At 43.0% G+C, this 19227-nt stretch overlaps 1 protein-coding gene and 1 long non-coding RNA gene across 5 annotated transcripts in view; one reads left to right on the top strand and one right to left on the bottom strand.

Moving 5' to 3' along the window:
* Positions 1–19227, top strand: part of LOC133511831 (E3 ubiquitin-protein ligase ubr3) — a 141040-nt gene that overhangs the window by 99376 nt on the left and 22437 nt on the right. For 2 of the 4 annotated variants that reach the window (XM_061840802.1, XM_061840806.1), the window contains 10 exons: positions 966–1045; positions 2719–2739; positions 4192–4269; positions 6607–6812; positions 9475–9586; positions 9662–9824; positions 10676–10756; positions 12463–12559; positions 16125–16158; positions 17045–17156. In XM_061840802.1, the coding sequence (XP_061696786.1) occupies positions 966–1045; positions 2719–2739; positions 4192–4269; positions 6607–6812; positions 9475–9586; positions 9662–9824; positions 10676–10756; positions 12463–12559; positions 16125–16158; positions 17045–17156 (984 nt within the window). The remainder of the gene's footprint in view (positions 1–965; positions 1046–2718; positions 2740–4191; positions 4270–6606; positions 6813–9474; positions 9587–9661; positions 9825–10675; positions 10757–12462; positions 12560–16124; positions 16159–17044; positions 17157–19227) is intronic. The other 2 variants (XM_061840803.1, XM_061840804.1) reach the window with 2 other exon arrangements.
* Positions 4151–7955, bottom strand: LOC133511833 (uncharacterized). Its single transcript, XR_009798044.1, has 3 exons — positions 7791–7955; positions 6610–6791; positions 4151–4284 (listed from the first exon to the last, which is right to left on the bottom strand). It is a non-coding gene; the product is annotated as an uncharacterized LOC133511833 (long non-coding RNA).

The following is a 19227-nucleotide window of genomic DNA, read 5'->3' as shown; positions in this document are numbered from 1 at the left end:
ACAGTCCAGTTGGGATGGAGTCACTGCCCTCAGAATCTAACAATCTGGATCAATGAGAATACATGTTGCATGTTCTCCCCGTGCCTGTCTGGGTTTTCTCCGGGTACTCCAGTTTGCTCCCACATCCCAAAAACATGCAACATTAATTGGACACTAAATTGCCCGTAGGTGTGATTGTGAGTGCGGCTGTTTGTTTAGGGTGTCCCCTGCCTGCTGCCCGTTGATCCCTGGGATAGGCTCCAGCACTCCTGTGACCCTTGTGAGGATAAACGGCTCAGAAAATGGATGGATGAATGTTTCATACAAATCATTAGCTAAATTCACCTCTCATGGTGTTTATGTTTTCTTGTTTAATTTTATTTTATTCATATATTTTAAATTCTGTTTTTAGTGCTGGTTTTGTCACCAAACAGCTGGGAAATGTTTGACAGGGATCGTTGGGCACTCCATCATATCCCTCAAGTTGGTGGCAAAGCGATACTTTTGTGTAAATGAAGCTCCTCAACTCATTTCAGCAGAGTTGGCTGACACCAAGATGGGAGAAGATTGTCAAAGCACTATGTTTGTCTAAACAACTCCGCTCAGTTTAAGTTCTTTGCCACCAAGATTGCAACAAAACATTGCTTTTATCTAAAGAAAGCTCCTCAACTGTACCCCGGCTGCTGCCCGTTGACAGCTGGGATAAGCTCCAGCACTCCCGTGACCCTCGTAAGGATAAGTGGCTAAGAAAATGGATGGATGGATATCTTCTGCAAGTATGTGGAGAACTAAAAATGTTGTTTGCAACTGGGTATTCTCTTATTCTGTGGCCATAGAAAGAAATACTTGTTGGCGCAGTGGAAGAGTTAAAAAAAGGAATGGAAATCAGGCCTATTAAAGAATATTTGGCCAAAATGTTTTTTGGTTTCAATGTTTTATTGAATGCCATTAGTGTATTAATGATCTCATGATACATTTGTGGACAGGGAATCTGGCCACAGCCCGAGTCCGAGTGAACACCGCCTCTCGATCTCTGCCGCCCCAGCTCAGTTCCGGTAACAGCAAGGTGAGACTCCTGACGCCCGACGTGTCCCATATGAGAGCGTTATGCTTTTTATGAGTTGCTCACAGGCATTGCAGCCATACGCCGCACTATTAAAAAAAAAAAAAAAAAAAAAAAAAACTGTGCTGTGAAGCGGAGCCACATTAATAGACTACCCTGTTATGTTTGTTCTCTTGCTTGTGGTGAGGGAGAATTGCCATCTGGCAGTCGGTGTCAGCAGCCTAAAAGAAGTTGGGCAACTTTTATCATGTTTATGGCCACTTAAGGAAACTTTGGTTTCCCCAAATTATAGAGTCAACAGGCCTCAATCGCTCGCCCTGATAATACTTTCAACCTCCATCTCTTAACAATTATGATCTCATAAAACTCACATACTTTCTGAGTTATGTTCCTTGGGAAAGACATTTTCTCATTCATCCATCCATTTCCTATATCTCTTATCATCATTTGAATCGCGGGTAAGTCTGAGCCGACCCCAGCTGACATTGGACAAGAGGCGGGGTACCCCCCTTATTTATGGCCTCCCAGTTGCAGGGCACATAACAACTGTCATTCTCATAGTCACTCATCAGGACAACGCAATCTTTAATGAACATAAATTGCTTGTTTTTGAAAAGAAAACAACACAGAAAATATCAAAATGGCAATTGTAAAAAAAAAAAAAGAAAAAAGCTTTAACGATCATCTTTTTTTTTTTTCCATGATCGTGTAACTTGTGGTTCATTGGTCGCACTGCCGCTATATTGTATTTTTTTTTATCGTTTTCTGATTTTTTTTTTTTTTCTACAGCACAGTGTACTTACATACTCTAATTCTTTCACATGTGGGGAAAGAGTGGCAGTCGCTGATGCGCTTGTCAACTGAACTGCAAAATACAAAAAGACATTGAGCACGCGCATGCAGAGGTTGTTGTCGCCCACAGCTCACCCACAGAAACTCACATGCAGATTCACCGACGCCCCGCCTCTTAAAGGCACAATCGTTTACACAGACAGTCCAAGGTTTTCTATCCATTTCATACTTGCAATTACTTTTTTCTTGTTGTTGTTCAAATATCTTCACCGTCTGTTTCAAAAGTGTGTTCTATTAAGTTTATTGTGTGTGCTAGGTGTGAAAAATATTTTCATCTTTGTGCTAAGTGACTACTAAAAATGGTGATATTCTGCAACGTACATACATCAAAATGATAAAAAAAAATCTAATTTCTAATTTACCTTTCATATAAAATCCTATGAAATTGTGGTGAGAAAAGTCAAAAGGTGTCAGGGGGGTGGGGGTGCGGGTAGAACGTACTTATTTTGTTGTGTAATAATCACCTTGCTGCAGTTCATGTTGCAATTGTGGTCACAAACAGGAGAGCAACAATTTTAACTGGTAACTTGTGCTTGGCAACGGGCGTCAAACATGAACCTCAAGATGGTTGACTCGACACGCTGCCTTGCCTACGTGCTTTGCGTCACAACTCATCTGTAACTTGACCAGTGACTGTACTGAATTCTATGGAAACATTTATATTTGCGCCGAAGTTGAATATAAATGCATTTCCATGCATATTTCTTCTTTGGGAAAAAAGCACTCCATCTGCTTTTTTAAACTGCTGTATTTTCCTGTTTGTCTTCATTTTTCTCTTTGTCTTTGTTTCCATGTCCCTCCCTCGCATGTTCCTGTACTCAAAGTCTCCCAAATACCTCTTGAAGGTAAGGCTTTGGGAGAATGTCATTGTCTACGTCCTAGCCTTGAATCATTTTTCCACCAAATTGAACAGTTCAGCTTGGTTGACCTACAGGAGTTAACGGCTAACGTTAATCTGACTAAATTCCCTCTCTGACACAACAATCACATTTTTCAAGTGTGGAACGACACTAGTTTCACAAGTGATACACAAAAGATTCACTTATCAGTATATGGATTGTGCATTTTTAATAAAAATCCAAACAGAACAGTACAATTGTTACAATTGTACAGTTCATTATGCTAAATGTTTTTTTGGGGTGGTAGTTGATGTAAAGGTTTATGAAACACTGCAGTAGACGGTTAATTCAAAAGATGAACAACAATAAAGGATGTCCTGCCCTGGGTGATTTTCAGAAGACAAATTTTGTTGAAGAAAAGGGAACCCTTTCCTTTCTCATTGTCACGCAAAAACAATTACTGTGTACATTCGTGCTGTGGTGAGTACCGTAGTGATTAACCCAAAGGGAATGGGTACAGATCAACTTTTGAAAAACTGCATACCATACCACCAAAAGAAAAGCTTGACGCAGACAGCGTTTTAGAATTTATAGTCTTGAACTTCTCCCTCATCCAAACTTGGATTATGTTTCTTTAACTTGGAATCTGATCCCGATACTTGTAGAGCAAAATCTGTCTTTCGGCAATGAACCTTCTCAGATATTCCGGAAATAAGAAAGGACATTTTAATAGTCAGTGGGACTGATGCAATATGTACGCCATCATGTTCCCGATCAAAGTTGGGGAGCAAAGTTGAGAGGAAGTGACGGTTACAACAAGTCACAAGAACAAGCAGAATAAAGTAAAGCGAGGGTCGTTAAGCCCTTTTAACTGCAAGTCAATCCTTTGTACTTGGGAATGATCAGAAATTCTCAAAGGCGTCCCGCGTTCATGTCGCTCACGCAGAGAGCTTTTCGACGTACCTTTCTTTCTCTGTTGAACTAAAGTATTAAGATATGCACTTTGCCACGTAGGCCTACCATAAAAGATCTATTGCTTCATTAATTTTGATGAAGCCATGAACTGCCAAAGCCATTAGAACGCTTATATTGTGTCCTCGTTAATCCGTCGTAGGGCCGGGTGTATGCTTGATGATGGCTAGTCTCATTATTCCAACGGCTCGGCAATTCTCCCGTGCCCCACAGCGGCGCCCGCTCATTCTCTAGATTGTTAGCTTTAATTGTTTATGGGCCCGTGTTCTACAGACGCCACACTTCGTACAGCTGTGCATTCCCAACTGGCCTATTTTGAGCTGCTGTAATGATACCTTTATTATCTCCAGAGCCCACTGTGGAGATCCGCATCGCAAGTAAACAGCAGCAAACTTCAACGCGCCGCGTAGGCAGGCAGGAATGATCGTGGTCCGGTTCTGGTCCGCTCGTCAATGCGCAGTGCTCACTGTGAAGGTTTGTGTTCAGGTTGACACCATGGAGATGATGCGTCACCCAGACGAAACCACCAACATGAGGAGACAGACCGTGGCCTCCTATTTCCGTGTAGGTTCCTTTTTCCTACGTGATACAAATTACAAAAATGTTCAGTATACCGTCACAACATCTTTTGGTGTTTATACACAAAATAACTTTTGAATACAAGAGCATCAGTGTCAGGCAGTTCAGTGAACTTCCATTTGTGGAAAAACTGATCTTCGCTTTTTTGTGCTCATAGCAAAGCAGTAAAAAAAATTTTACTTCATCTTAAGGCATCTTGGTGCCACAAAATTATGTTGATGTTAGTTGAGGAGCTTTGTTTAGACAAAAGCAAAGTTTTGTCGCAATCTTTGTGGCAAAGAATTTAAACTGAGCGGAGTTGTTTAGACAAACATAGTGCTTTGACAATCTTCTAGCATCTTGGTGTCAACCAACTCTGCTGAAATGAGTTGAGGAGCTTCATTTACACAAAAGTATCGCTTTGCCACCAACTTGTGGGATGTGATGGAGTGCCTAACGATCCCTGTCAAACATTTCCCAGCCGTTTGGTGACAAAACCCGCACTAAAAACAATTTAAAATATATGAATAAAATAAAATTAAACAAGAAAACATAAACACCATGAGTGGTGGATTTAGAAAATGATTTGTATGAAACATTCATCCGTCCATTTTCTGAGCCGTTTATCCTCACAAGGGTCACAGGAGTGCTGGAGCCTATCCCAGGGATCAACGGGTAGCAGGCAGGGGACACCCTAAACTGGTTGCCAGCCAATCACAGGGCACATGGAGACAGACAACAGTCGCACTCACAATCAAACATAGGGGCAATTTAGTGTGTCCAATTAATGTTGCATGTTTTTGGGATGTGGGAGGAAAACGGAGTGCTCGGAGAAAACCCACGCAGCCACGGGGAGAACATGCAAACTCCACACAGGCGGGTCCGGGATTGAAACCCGCTCCTCAGAAATGTGAGGCCAACGCTCGAACCAGTTTCTTCACCGTGCCACCCTTGAAATATTCATGACTTTGTTCGTAACTATCCCAATATAGAGTAAATCCACTTTTACCTCTTCAATCGAGTACCTTGGAAAAAAACAAATTGGGTAATTTAAGTTGAGATGGACACCGCATACTGTACCTCAATGTAAGCCCTCCCAACCAATCAGCAGAAAGGTAATATTATTAAATTAAATATATATATTCTTCAGGTGTCTCACAATAATTATGATGGTCAATGTAAACATTTTCCCTCTACTCTGGTACCCTGAGAGGTTTCCTTGGTTTATTTTTTGTGATCCTCCAGTATTAACGGCTTCTGGTGACTTTGTTTCTTTTCTGTCACACAATTTGTTTACATTTCTGAACGGCTGTACCTCATGTTTTTATTTTTCACACTTGTGTCAGGCCCATCGTAGCAATGAAAATGCCCCTCTGCACAGTAAAGTGATCTGCATTCAAACTTGAGCGGCTTTGGCTCCCCGTATTCTGTACCCCTGCCCAAGTTTCGTGATTTGCGTCATCCCCCCTCACAGATGCCTGGATAAGCAGCCACGGGCCAGCAGATGTGTGTGTGTCACAGCTGATCATCCAATTGGGCGTCAGACACACGAAGTTTGTGACCAGCCAGTCGACACAGCACAACAAGAACTGTGTGCTTCCCACAAGTTGTTGGAGAAGCAATAAAGAAATAAAGGAGGATATCCATCCATCCATTTTCTTTGCCACTTATCCTCACGAGGGTCGTGGAGAGTGCTGGAGCCTATCCCAGCTGTCAACGAGCAGGAGGCAGGGTACACCCCGAACTGGTTACCAGTCAATCGCAGGGCACATCAAGACAAACAGACGCACTGACAATCACACTTAAGGGCAATTTAGAATGTCCAATTAATGTTGCATGTTTTTGGGATGTGGGAGGAAACCGGAGTGCCCAGAGAAAACCCATGCAGGCACAGGGAGAACATGCAAACTCCACACAGGCGAGTCCAGGATCGAACCCGGGACCTCAGAACTGTGAGGCCAATGCTTTACCAGCTGATCCACCGTGCCGCCTAAAGGAGGATATAACAAATAATAAAATGTGACCAAATTGTTCAAAATATACTCACTGATAACATCATTTAGGTCCACTTGCTTAGGTTACTCGGTAACAGATATTTATCACTGGTAGCGCAATCTATTTTGGTTTGTCTTTGAGAGTATATGACTACTAGTATCTGATGAGTACCTTTCAATATCTGACCTATGTTATTCAAATTTAAGTGCTATTGGGTCTTCCTAAGACACATTATATTTATGTAGCAGTAGAAGAACACCTTGTTACCTAATTATTCTGCCCTTGACACTGAAACATTTCGTTTTAAATTTCATGGGAACAATGTGGCTGTTGCGGTGTCGTTTGCAGTACTCGCTGATGGACTTGCTGTCAAAGATGGTGGTAGGTCAACCGCACTTTGTGCGCTGCATCAAGCCCAACGACGACAGGCGGGCGCTGTGCTTCAGCAAGGAGAGAGTGATGGTGCAGCTGCGCTACACGGGCATCCTGGAGACGGTCAATATTCGCCGACAAGGATACTCGCACCGCATCCCCTTTACAGAATTTGTCACCAGGTGAGACTCACAAAACTCCACACACATACGCAGACCAGCCGAACCGTTATTGGATGTAACAAGTAGACAACAAATATTTCATTCCTTTTTTTTTTTTTTTTTTTTAGCCATGGCCTGCATCAGACAGATAAAGCACACATTGTTTAATGAAGATGGGGCTGCGCATTTAATATTTAGCGTGCTATCTAACTTGCAATCATTATTTATTGTGCTAGACTTTATCCTACAGCTCTTTTAACTGGTCAGATGCTCCACACTGGAGAACGTAGACAAAATTTGAGCACCTGGGATAATGGATTTTTTTTCATATTTTCTCTTTCAATGAAAACTTGTTTGCTCATTATAGCAGTCCCTGATTTTGACAATATGGAACAAGATTTACAGGACGAGCACGGCTCAGACAAATGAAGCAAAGGGATGAAGTTAAGCATTAAAACTAAACTTTTGAATATCATTAAATCAGTTTTTACCTTCACTGTTGAACGACTAGGTACTTGTTTAATATGCTATACTTATTAAATGGACCTCTATACTCATGGAAAAATGAAAGCATCCATTATTTGAAACATTTTTCCTTTGTAAAATGTTCCAACCACCTCCAATTTTCTAGGCTTTGAGGTGATGTGAAATTTAATTAACAAGACTTGTATGTGTTAGTGTAAAAAAGACTTTGAGATAATTGCTTAGTGTGTGCGTGTGAAGTTTAAAAATGTGCACTTCATTTTTGACCACGTACATTTTGTGTGCCCTACTTTTAGTCCATCGAAACCCACATGAGTCCCTGGAGAGGGTTTGGCCTCTTACAACGTTTCTCTCAAAGACAGGAATCTATAATGTCTCCTAGTTCCAGAATACCTTTCAATGGCTGTTCTATTTATTTTGTCATAGCAAGAACCCTATCAATTTTAAAATAATTTATAACTGAATCAAATCCAAGATGGTTTTGGTGGCTGAGGTAAAAAATACTAATTTTCTCACCTGTAATTTTACTATTTTCCTCACTGCAAATCATGGAAGTATCATAGGTGTAGCTACACGTGAATTGACTCATTGAATCCACTTTATCCTATCTGACTCATGCAGCTAGTCCAAACGGCTAACCTCCACTTTGATTCCAACCTGATTTAACCGCGTCCTCTCATATCAAAGGCCTGTATGATGTCGTGAGCCCTGCTTTGTATTTATCATCAAAGACATAACAGGTATCAACAGGATAAGAAAATGAAGGCTGAGGCAGAGGGGCCACATTCAAAGACGTTTGCCTCCACATTGTTGTTTCTCAGCAAAACCGGAACCGATGAGATGACATGCTGGCCTTTCATGTCCCACTGTAGTGCCACCTTGTCCTGTGCTTGTATTTGGTAAATGTCAAGTGCAGGTTGCAAAAGAAAGACTGAAAGTGGACATCCTTCAAAATTTACATGGTTCCAAAGTCTTTTTGTAAATTTTGACACTCAGCTCCTTGTTAGAGAACAGCATGTTGCACAAAACATACTTGGACACGTGCATTTGAAAGTTTAGGGCAGGTCAAATTATGTTTATTTGTAAAGGGTATTCAAAGTGGATTTTAGGTTCATCCAAAAATTTCCCTTGAAAGCCCTATAACAGCTCGTGCACGTGATGTAACCATCTCTGCAGAGCGGGAGTTGTTAACCAGAACAGATTTTTCAAATTGCCCAAGACCTGTTGTGCTATTGGTTGTCGCAACAGACGAGACAGATACTGTATTCAAAGAAGTCATTCTATAGAATACCATCTGAAAAGACAAGAAAAGATTGATGGATTTCGGCAATTAAACGGGATGGCTGGTGTCCAACCTAATACACACTCCTGTGTAGCGATCATTTCATTCCAGGGAGGAATTAGTCTTCTCAATCTCAAATTATCAAGAAGTATTTATAACGCCAAGTTGACTCATTTGAGTACAATGCATATTTAAAAAAAAAAAAACATCTGTCACTGAGAGGTTTACGGAGATTAACGTGTGACAGCATACGCTTTCGTGTAATCACAGTTAATGAATGAGAGTTTGTATAAAACCAGGGGTCATTTATTTAAATATTGGTACTTGTAATGAAAAAAATCAGAGTGCATCCATCGCTGTGTGGGATTTATTCTTGATTGAGAACAGATCCAGCAACGAAGTATTTGTATGCGTCCAGACTTTTCTACGCTTTCAAACTCTTCCGTGTTAATCTCAACGACTTACTCATCAGATACCTGTGTAGATCTAGTTGTTCAAGACAAGCGGAAGCGAATTAACAGTCCACTTGCTTATCAGCAAAAACATCGGCATTAAATATGGATCCTCGATGCCAAGTGTCTCTCATTTTTCCTCATACCATCGTTTATTATCAGCTTCCAAACATTTAACAGTATTGGACAAAACTCTGGGTGTCGTGCTATAAGACATATTTTCGTTTCGTCTCAACAGAATTAACTTTCAATAATGCTTTGTTTGACCGACAATATGGCAACCGAAACAAAAATCACGGGATTTTATGACGTCGGTGCACGAGCTCTATATCCCAAGATTTTTGTGAGTAGTGTATCCTGATACTATGAACTTTGGGGTGAAGCAGTACAGTTCTCTAGTTAATCATAGTGTTGACATCTAGAGCAGACAACCACTCTTGTCAAGTTAGAAAATGTTGTCTTTTAGATACTACTACCTTGCATTCCGGGCTCACCAGATGCCAGAAACCAGCAAAGAGAATGCCGCCATCATACTGCAACGGGCCAAACTGGAGGACTGGGTCCTTGGAAGGACAAAGGTACAATCATACTTTTAACAGTAGAGGATTTTTATACGAAGATGAGATTGTTGACTTGGCTGCCTGTCGTGTCAGGTGTTTCTGAAGTACTACCATGTGGAGCATCTGAACTTGCTGCTGAGGGAAGTGATCGCTCGGGTGGTGGTGATGCAAGCCTACACCAAAGGCTGGCTGGGGGCACGACGTTATAGAAAGGCCAAGCAGAAGAGGAACAACTGTGCCACCGTCATCCAGTCAGGTACATCCTTGTTATCGTGACGACGAGAACAGGAAACCTCTGATATGCACTGTTCATGATCTCAACAGATGAAATAATTTAAGTATGATGAATGTACTCTGTTGTCTTAAGACTACAACACAAGACAACAAGCAGTATCCACTGACATGTAGTCACTTCCCTTGGGGAAAAACAGTACAGTATTGTTACTGTATATGGAAAATCAGCAAAGCGCTAGAAACATTGTAGTTCCTTGATGGGCTTACCAGGAGAAACGAACACAGAGAAAGGACGTTGCAACAAATAGATCCAGAGCACTGAGTTTGAAGGTGAAGTCCAAGTGCAATTTCACTCGTGCAGGCGGAACTTCATCACCAAGCTGCCGAAGTCACGCTTCTCAGCTAGTGGGTGGATCCGTTCGTATGGCACATCCCGTAGACTGCGTTAAATGCCCGCTTCTTTCTTGCTTGTTATTAATGAAAACTGCCACCTTACGTACGAAACAAATAAAGCAGAATGACTTGTATTGAGTCGAGAAATCAGAATCACCTCTGGTAGCAAGAACTAGGATCAATTTTACCTTGAGCGAAAGTCGGATACTCGACTGTAGGTGAACCTACACATTTTACCGTTCTTGACTAACTCTCCTGGTGCATTGTTAACTGATAAACCGTAAATGGGATATGTTTGATAGTCACAGCTTGACCATGATGAGTTGAGAGCAACGCTTCACAGGAGACAATAAGACTTGAGAGTTCAGAGGGATCCATCCGTGCGCCACCTGGTTTATCTGTTGTTTTGAAGTGGGATCTCGTGTTTTGTGTGTATGTGCCCTCTTTTTGGTTTCACACACTCCTTTTGTTTCCCACCAGCCTGGAGGGGCTTCGTCGCACGGCAGAATCTCAAGAAAATGAAGAAGGAGCGAGAAAAGGCAGCAGTCCGTATCCAGTCGGGTAAAAAAACGAGAACTTTGTCACACTTTGGAATTTCTCACGGTCCCAGTATCCTGTGAAAATTGACTTTTTCGTTCATTTCAGCGGGGCGGGGGGTTGCTATAAAGGTTTGCTAAAAATTAAAAACTCGTGGTCAACCCCTGTTTTTGACCTCCTGAGTAGCACAGGAGAAAATAAGAATTAATTAATAATTCATCAAGCAAATCTTTTGAAAGTTTTTGGGAAGCATTTGGTCCCCATGTTTGAGAAGAACAGTGCATACTGAGATCACTCTTTCCTTTCATCTCTTTGCCAGTAAAGACGAGAGAGGGGCTTATCCCTTCTGTTTCCTCACCACTTCTCTCAAATTCCTCGCCTATTACGCGGCCTTCACATACCAGAAACAAGATGCCTTTTTATACTGTCAACCTTTTCATCTGAAATGTAAATTAATTCTTACTCAGTATGCCTTGACAGAGATCAAAGTGGGCACATTAACCTTCCTGCCTCCCCTTTCCCTGTCCTCCTCCCTCTCCCCTCTGTGGAGGACAAGAGTGTGTGCCAAAAGGGGGCAGGATAGAGGAGGGCAGGGGGAGGAGAACTAGCTTTGTTTGGCCTGCTTCTCTAAGGGCTTCCCTCATCTGGCACACGGAGCATCCTGGTAGCCCGCGCGCACCTTTTGTCGAACATTGCCCATTAACACGCTTGTAAATAAGGCCGCAGAGCGGTATAAACAGGATTGCGGTGTAGGGAAAGCCTCCCTGTCGCCGTCGTCTTACTCTCCAGAGCAGTGTGCTTGCGTGTGGCCGCTGGCGTTGGGTGGCAGGGGGAGGGGCGGGGTTGTTTGGAGAACCTGAACCTGACATACGTGGGGCCTCGGGGCCCCCCCCGCTGCAACACTCCAGCACATTCACATGGTGTGTTCTCTGCAGCTTACAGCCTTTGAGGTTGGCTGCATTTGCATTGAGAAAGTAAACAGATGCCTTTCAAATACATGAGCTTGGTGGCCCCTCTGATCTCGGTGAGCCCCCCAGCCCCCCAGGAAAACACTCACCCTTCGATTAGATGAAACCATGAAAAATACAACCATGCTTTAACAATGTAGGCCAGTTCTCATTTTTTCCTGCACATATCATTTTACAAGGCAAACACAATGCAGTTTGGGTGTTGCGTTTGGTTTCCGTTTAATATTAAATCTATCTCCATAATCCACAATGGCCATTTCTCCATTGTATTTCCCCAGAGGACTTGGAGTATTATTCTACCCTCTCAATTTCATTGCGATTTGTTCTGTGGCTCTGCCCATTGTAACAATTGCAGTGGCTGTAAAGTGGAACACAATTTGCTCCATAATCATTTCCAGGGTCAAACTGTCATTGTGCTAAAACTACAGAGGCGATATTTTGAGGTAAATCAGCAAACTAAAATCACTATACGTGTACAAGTCTACACTTCACGGTTAATATCACTATCAGGTGTGTGTGAATTCCTCATCCGAATCACACAGTCTTCATGAAAGGAAAGCAGAATTATGAAACTGAGGTTTCAGGTCTCACTTGGCCAGAACACTAAACTGCGGTACTTGGCCCTTGAGGGAAAACCTTTGGACACTCCTGTTCTACAGGGCTTTGAATTGAGCAGTACCACTGTACATTTACCAAACATCTTTGGGGCAAAGAATCTTCACGTCCATGTGAGCATATATCCGAACTTCATCCCGTGTACAGTTTACAGGGGCCATCGAGTGCGTCTGGACCGTGGACCTCAGAGGCGCACGTGTAATGCCGAGTCTGGCGGGAAGACCACCAAGGACGACCATATGGGGTAAGCCTCCACATCCTCCCCTTGATGCTCTCGTTTCTTACATGTCCGCGCTGTACTAAACAATAAGACTCTCAGTGTTGCGTTTAAGAGGGCGTATATTCATCAAGAAGTACTTTCACTGCCTCCCTTTGCTTTCTAATGCGCTGTAGTTTCAAGCACATCTGAACGCTCCACCCCGCGCTCCTCCTCTTTCACTTTTACCAACGCGATAAATATCTTCCCACCGGCCGCAAATGCGACTTTAAGTGCTGCACTGTTCTCCAGATGTCTTGCCTGAGTTTTTGTCTTTTTCCTGCACATGGGCCAGTCAGTCATTCAGGAAGTAAGCGCAAATGACGAGGGTCGACCCCGACTTTGTAACTTTTAAATTCAATCCGGACAAATAACGCTTGTTAACTATAAAATGTATCAAACAAAGATATACCAAAATGGCTTTTCTTATGTGAAGCAATAAAAGGAAAATGCAATGAATTCAGAATTCACACTGACATCTTATATGACTTTTGGCCAACTCGGCGCATCTCCTAAACTCCCCAATTCTGGATTTACACATCTGAAAGTGTTATGCGGCTTGCATCCTTCAACCATGCGGAGCCTCATTTGGGATTTTTCTCTCCGTGTTTACAATCATATTCCTTGGTGAGAAAAACTTCAAACCTCCACTTAACAATTCTGTTTAATCAGCGCTGGAATCTCTCCATATAGATTTACTTTGACATAATCTGGCCCGTTTTCTTCTTGCAGGGAGCTTGATTTCTTACCTTACATGCTTTTCTTGTGCTTTTGCATACATATTCACTGGGCACAATATTAGGTACACTTGCACACTAGAAATATCCAACATGAGCTGTCTCCCGGACTTCTGACTTGAAAAAAATTGATGTTAACTGAAGCAATATTCACACAAGGGGGCGGGATGATATACAGACCAACAACACAATTTTCAGTGTGCGAGTGCATTTATGCAACTGTTCTACTAGTTCCATTTATTATTATGGTTAAAAAAAAAAATGTTCAGAGCTCTGCTGAAGCTCTGAGAGAAGTAAATATTTTCCACAGAGGGAAGAGGGCAGCCAATTATCTTGTGTGCTCCTTTAATTGTCATCTGAAGCCTTGCTGTGTCTACCTCAGTGTAGATTCCGTACCAGATTAAGACACAGTGGGTCAGCAGGCTCTCGATAGATGAGCGGTAGAAGGCCAGCTGCAACTTTGTGTCCAGATTGTTTTTATCGAGGACTCACAGGGAACTGAGACACAGTTGAACCTTCTTGATGATCGCTGAGATGTATTCAGGAGAGGGCTTCAGAGATCAGGACTCCCAGGAACTTGAATGTGCGGACTCTTTTCACATACTCACCATTGATGAAGAGCGGGGCCAGTTCAGTTCTGTTCCTCCTGAAGTCCATGATGTTCTCCTTTGTTTTTGTAGTGTTCACTGCCAGATTGTTTTCTGAACACCAGGTTGTGAGCTTCTGGACCTCTTCACTGTAAGCTGCCTCATCTCCCATTGAGATCAGCCTGACCATTGTTGTGTCGTCAGCAAACTTGATGGTGATGTCATTCTAGACTGGGGTGCAATCTACGGTGACAGAGACAATACAGGAGGTGGCTCAGCGCAGAGTCCTGTGGTGAGCCGGTGGTCAGTATGTGGGTGGAGGAAAGGTGGGAGATGACTCTCACAGTCTAGGGTCTGTTGGTGAAAACATCCTTCATCTAGATGCATGTGAGAGGAGGGAGGCCCAGGATGTTTTGTTTAGTGAACAGAATGTCCTGTGTGATTGTGTTTAAGGCTGTACTGTAATCCACAAAGAGCATCCTAGCGTAGCTCTGGAGTTGTTCCAGGTGGCTCAACCCAGTGTGCAGAAATATGGCGACAGCGTCCTTTGTTGATCTATTCGCCCTATATGCGATCTGGTTGGGATCGAAGTTGGGAGGGGGGGAGTCTTTGATGTGCGTGAGAACCAGCTTCTCAAACCACTTCATGATGACAGGTGTGAGGGCAACAGGCAGTAGTCATTGAGGCTAGTTAAGGGTTTCATTTAGGGGATGGGAATGATTATCGAGAATTTCAAACAGGTGGACATGACTGCTTGAGCCCATGTAAGGTTGAAGACCTTGCAAAAGATCCTGCACAGCTGGTGGGCACATGCTCTCAGCACCTTCCCTGGTACTCCGTCCAGGCCAGCGGCCGTCCTGAGGTTCACGGGCAGGAGCACACGCCTCACATCGTGCTCCTGTAGAGTGAGTGGGGAGTTATTGGAGCCCGGTTATGGTGGTGGGGTGTGTGTGCAGGAGCAGCTGAGTGCTGATGTGATGATTCAAAGTGAGCAAAAAAGCTGTTGAGCTCCTCTGCCAGTGACTCGCTTGTATCTCCTGGTGTCACATCACAGCCTCTGAAGCCTGGCACGCCTCTCGAGGTATGTTGCTGTAAAAATGGGACTCTATCCTCCTCTTAGAGTCCATTTTTGAAACCTTTTTTAGTTCAACTCGAGCCGAGTGTCATTTAATCACATGAACACATCCGGAGTTTTGCAGTGGCATTGCTGGCTTCTCTTATGGCCTTTGTCCTCATCTGACCATCATTCGTATTTTAAATTGAATGTTATATCTGGAATTATACCCGTCTTTGCCATGTGCCATGTTTTTGAAAATCCACAGTAATATTCAATCATCACCGACTGTTGATGTGGACCAAATGAACAAACCAACACCTTTGCGATGGACTGCTTTGTAAATTTATAAGTCTCAATGCTGTCTTCTATATCCGCACCATGGAATGACTCTTGTCAAATCAAATTGCTTGCTTGGAACTGAATGGTGTATAATTTTGATTGACAACCTGAGATGTATTGATACGGCAGAATGTTAGAGATATACTGGATCATATTGAGAGGTGTATTTCATGTAGTGTTCTACTATATCCCAAATGATGGTTAGCTTCTTCAGTTCGCCAGGAAATTAAACACAATACGCAGAAGATTCTGTCGGCCACAGCTCCCGTCCTGACAACCAAGCATAAGCATGCCGCCACCTCACCAAGCCCCGCCTCTTAAAAAGACATGCATGTTTATGGAAGTATTTGGTTTACATATTATGTTTGCATTTGTTTTGTGTGTTTCAAGGTTTAAAATTGCCACAGAAATACACAAATCTGTCATTCTACATCTCAAATTTTCACCTATTCCGGGGTCTTCAATCTACTCCAACGATTAGTCGGGGGTTCATTGTATTTCAGCCCTATTCGGAGCACACCACTGCAAACTATCACCACATTAAGGTATTTTTCAATAAAACTCTCCCAAAATGATTCATACAGTTCTTTTATTGGACCTCATTAAATTTTTGAAGCATACTTAATGAATTGTCCAGTCATTTTTAAATGGAGTTCCATGGTTTTTTTAAATTTACTGTTTGATCAGATTTCTGTGATGTCTCATCAAACAAAACCTGAGCTATTTTAAATTAAGATGGCCTATTCTTACCTGCACTCTGCATGCATGGTTAAGTGTTTTAAAATATGCTTATTTTTGTTCTTGGCACTTACAAATTCTTCTTACTTTCACAGGTCTCAGAGCCCCAAGAGCCTACAAAAGGGAAATGTGAGTAAGGAAATAACTATCAAATGAGAAATTGCTTGACTTTAGCCCTCCACTTTTAGTCGTCTATCTCAAACAGCACTCCCTTTTAAAGCTGCAGATTATTCCTTTTGGAAATGTTTTGAGTCCTTGAGACAAAAAAAAAAAAAAAAAAAAAAAAAAGAGTTCTGGCGCTTCAGCCTCCATCTCAGCGGAGAAGACAGGGTGGTACGGGAGCGAGAGAATCAAAAAGCTGGAAATTCACGGCTGAGAATAAATGCTCGCTCTCCCCCTGAGGTGATTTGTCTTTGCGCTCCTCTTTCTACAGATGTTAGAGCCCTTTTTTAGTAAAGACCTGGGGTTCTTTGGTAGCACTTTGATATCCTGCTCGGATTCAATATGTGAAATAGAAGAGCCACTCCGTGACTTGGAGCACATCACACTCTTTGAAGTCTGATCCAATTTTTGCTGCTCACCATTTGATGTTGAAAGGATGAAATGAGGGAAATGTACAGTTTTTGCCAGTAACTCTGCAGAGCATATGTAAGATTAAAAAAGCAAAATCCTTTGGAGGATGTACTTAAAAATGTTAAGCAGATTAATACTTTCCTATACCTTTTTTTTAATTCAAACATAAAATTAAATATGAGAGGAAGTCCATGTGCTCCCCCCCCCCCCTACAATTAAGTTAGTGTGTGGCTGTTTGCGAGGAGGCAGTGCAATTGCATTACCATTTGATTAACATTGCAAAGCACATTAATAGGTGGCACTTGTACAGTACGCATGGTAAATTGTAAATAAACGAATACGCCGCGAACATGAGTGGATTTCTAAATTGCGAAGGCTTGTTTCTGCTTGCGGCCCTCTCTCACATGGGTCCTTTGGGTCTGTTTGCGCATCTCTTTTCAAGGCCGCCTCCGACAGCCGAGAGAGACACGTGAAAGACGCAAAGAAAGACAAAGACGGTGTGATGAAGCCTCGCAGGGAGACAGCCAGGCTGCGAGACGTGCAGTGTAAACAAGGTAAGCCTGCACGTGATGCCGGCGGGTGCAGGTAATTACGCAGAAATCCCGCTTTAGTGGATAAAGTGCCATTTTTAATGCAGGGGCCCACTTTTTCGTCACCTCATCCCTTTTCAATCCAGAAGTATTCCTGTGGCATTTGGAATAACGCAGGTCAACCCGTCATAAGTGTCCCTCTGCATAAGGGGGACTGCAAATCTCCCAAATGGCGAGCCTCTCGCTCAGGGTCTCGTGTAGGACTCCAATAGACCTGCAAAGTAGCGCTTACGTGAAAATACATAACTCCCCGATTTGTTGAACATATGTTTGATTTGGTTGGCGCCCCAGGCCCTGAATTACATTAATTCCGGTGCCCGCGAGCCTGAGTGGGTGGCTGCACAGTGGGGCCGCTGATTACCACCTCCACCCAGCCCACCACCGGGGGCAAAGGGGGCCCGGCCCCTCATTAGTGTTATTAGAGGGCTACAAGGTAAGTGACGGAGGCGGAATAGCATTTAGCTGCGAGGCTGGGAAGATTACTGGGATTAGACATGATAATGTAACACAGACAGGGCTCTCCGAGCGGGCCCGGGATTAGTGTCAGCACACCACAGCAGGTCTGGGTTAGATAGCAGCTAATTCGCTAATGCCGCATACAGGTGACCCCCGTTCGCAGGCATCACTGCTACTCAAGTGTCTGATTTGGAATGTCAGCGTGATTACGGAAGGAGACGTTTCAATGAGTGTCAGTTTGCTCCAACATGCGTTTTGTCAGGAATCTTTGCAGCTTTCGTTTTGACAGAACACAAAGCGTTGACATCCCCGCAGTTATTTTCTGGTTTTTGTGTGTGAGTTTACCTCCACCAAGGAAGTTGTTTTTTTTCATCATTTTTTTTGTGTGTTTACACCAAAGCTACTTAACCAAGTTTGTTGTTATTCTAGAACTCAGTTCTTTGTAAATATGCAGTAGCAGTAATGTCATAAACAAAATGGGGAGAGCACCCAAGCTCCACACAGGAAGGCTGGAGCTCGGGTTGGACCCCAACCTCAGAATGTCAGACAAATGTGATAATCATTAGAGCACCGTGCCACTAGGTTCTAATAATTCTATAAAAATTGTGACCTTTCTTGTACCGTGACTGAATGCATCCTCCAATTTGTGTGGAGTGATATAATAATAATGGTCAATTTTAGGAACTTAAGGAGTGTTATTTATGAGAACGCTTGAAGGGCTTTTTCCTTTTTTTTTGTCTCTTAAAGGTCACCTTTCTTCACATAGTGATAAGGTAAGAAATATCCACAGTAATTAAGATACACAATATCAGGTATGGCCAAGAACTGCCATTCACTGTTGATAGTTGACTGTGGAGTCATGTGACATTCCTTCATTATATAAAGTCAGCTGTCAATGCCAAGTAGGCAAAGTCCTCCAATTTCGTTTTCTTTTAATGTCGTTCAAAGTCTCTCTCTCCTTAAACAGAGCAAAGAGATTTCTGGTATTTCACAGGCACCGTTCCCCTGCTTGGTTTGTGTTCTAAGGTCTGACTCCTTTCAGGAAAGTCTATTTGAATAAAAGACCAGGGTGGCTTCGGCACCAAGGGCACTCTTTGATCTCACACATCTGAGGGCCTCTCTTTTTTCCCGCTTCTTCTTCTTCTACGTCTTTTTTCATGAGAGCCTTGGAGTTGCCTTGCCAGATGTCTCAAGACCCGGTTTCTTCCTGTGTCTCATCCTGCCGTCGCCTCTGGTGATCACATCAGTTCTCTTGGGCCGGAGCTCGACCCGTGTGTGTCAGGATTAGCCGCGAGAATCGAATTAGTGCACGCCTCCGGACTCTCTCTGCACCCTGCTTCCATTATTGCCACAACAATAGGGCGTGACCTGGAAACGCTTAATGTGTTTGACGGACGTCGGGTCGTGTAATTGCCTTTCTCTGTTTTTTTTTTTTTCTCCCCCCCCCCCCTGAAGTTTTGATCCCTGGAGAGAAAATCTCTTTTTTTACCCACTTTTCCAATTCTGTAGTACAAAGCCCTCAATGCCGCCATTAATCACAGGAAGCAAAAGCACTCACACTTGAGAATTGTTTTTTTTT

Source organism: Syngnathoides biaculeatus, chromosome 14, assembly GCF_019802595.1.
Source record: "Syngnathoides biaculeatus isolate LvHL_M chromosome 14, ASM1980259v1, whole genome shotgun sequence".
In the NCBI taxonomy this organism is placed as follows: domain Eukaryota; kingdom Metazoa; phylum Chordata; class Actinopteri; order Syngnathiformes; family Syngnathidae; genus Syngnathoides; species Syngnathoides biaculeatus.
The sequence above is the reverse complement of the archived record's forward strand: the minus strand, read 5'-3'. Positions and strand labels throughout refer to the sequence as shown.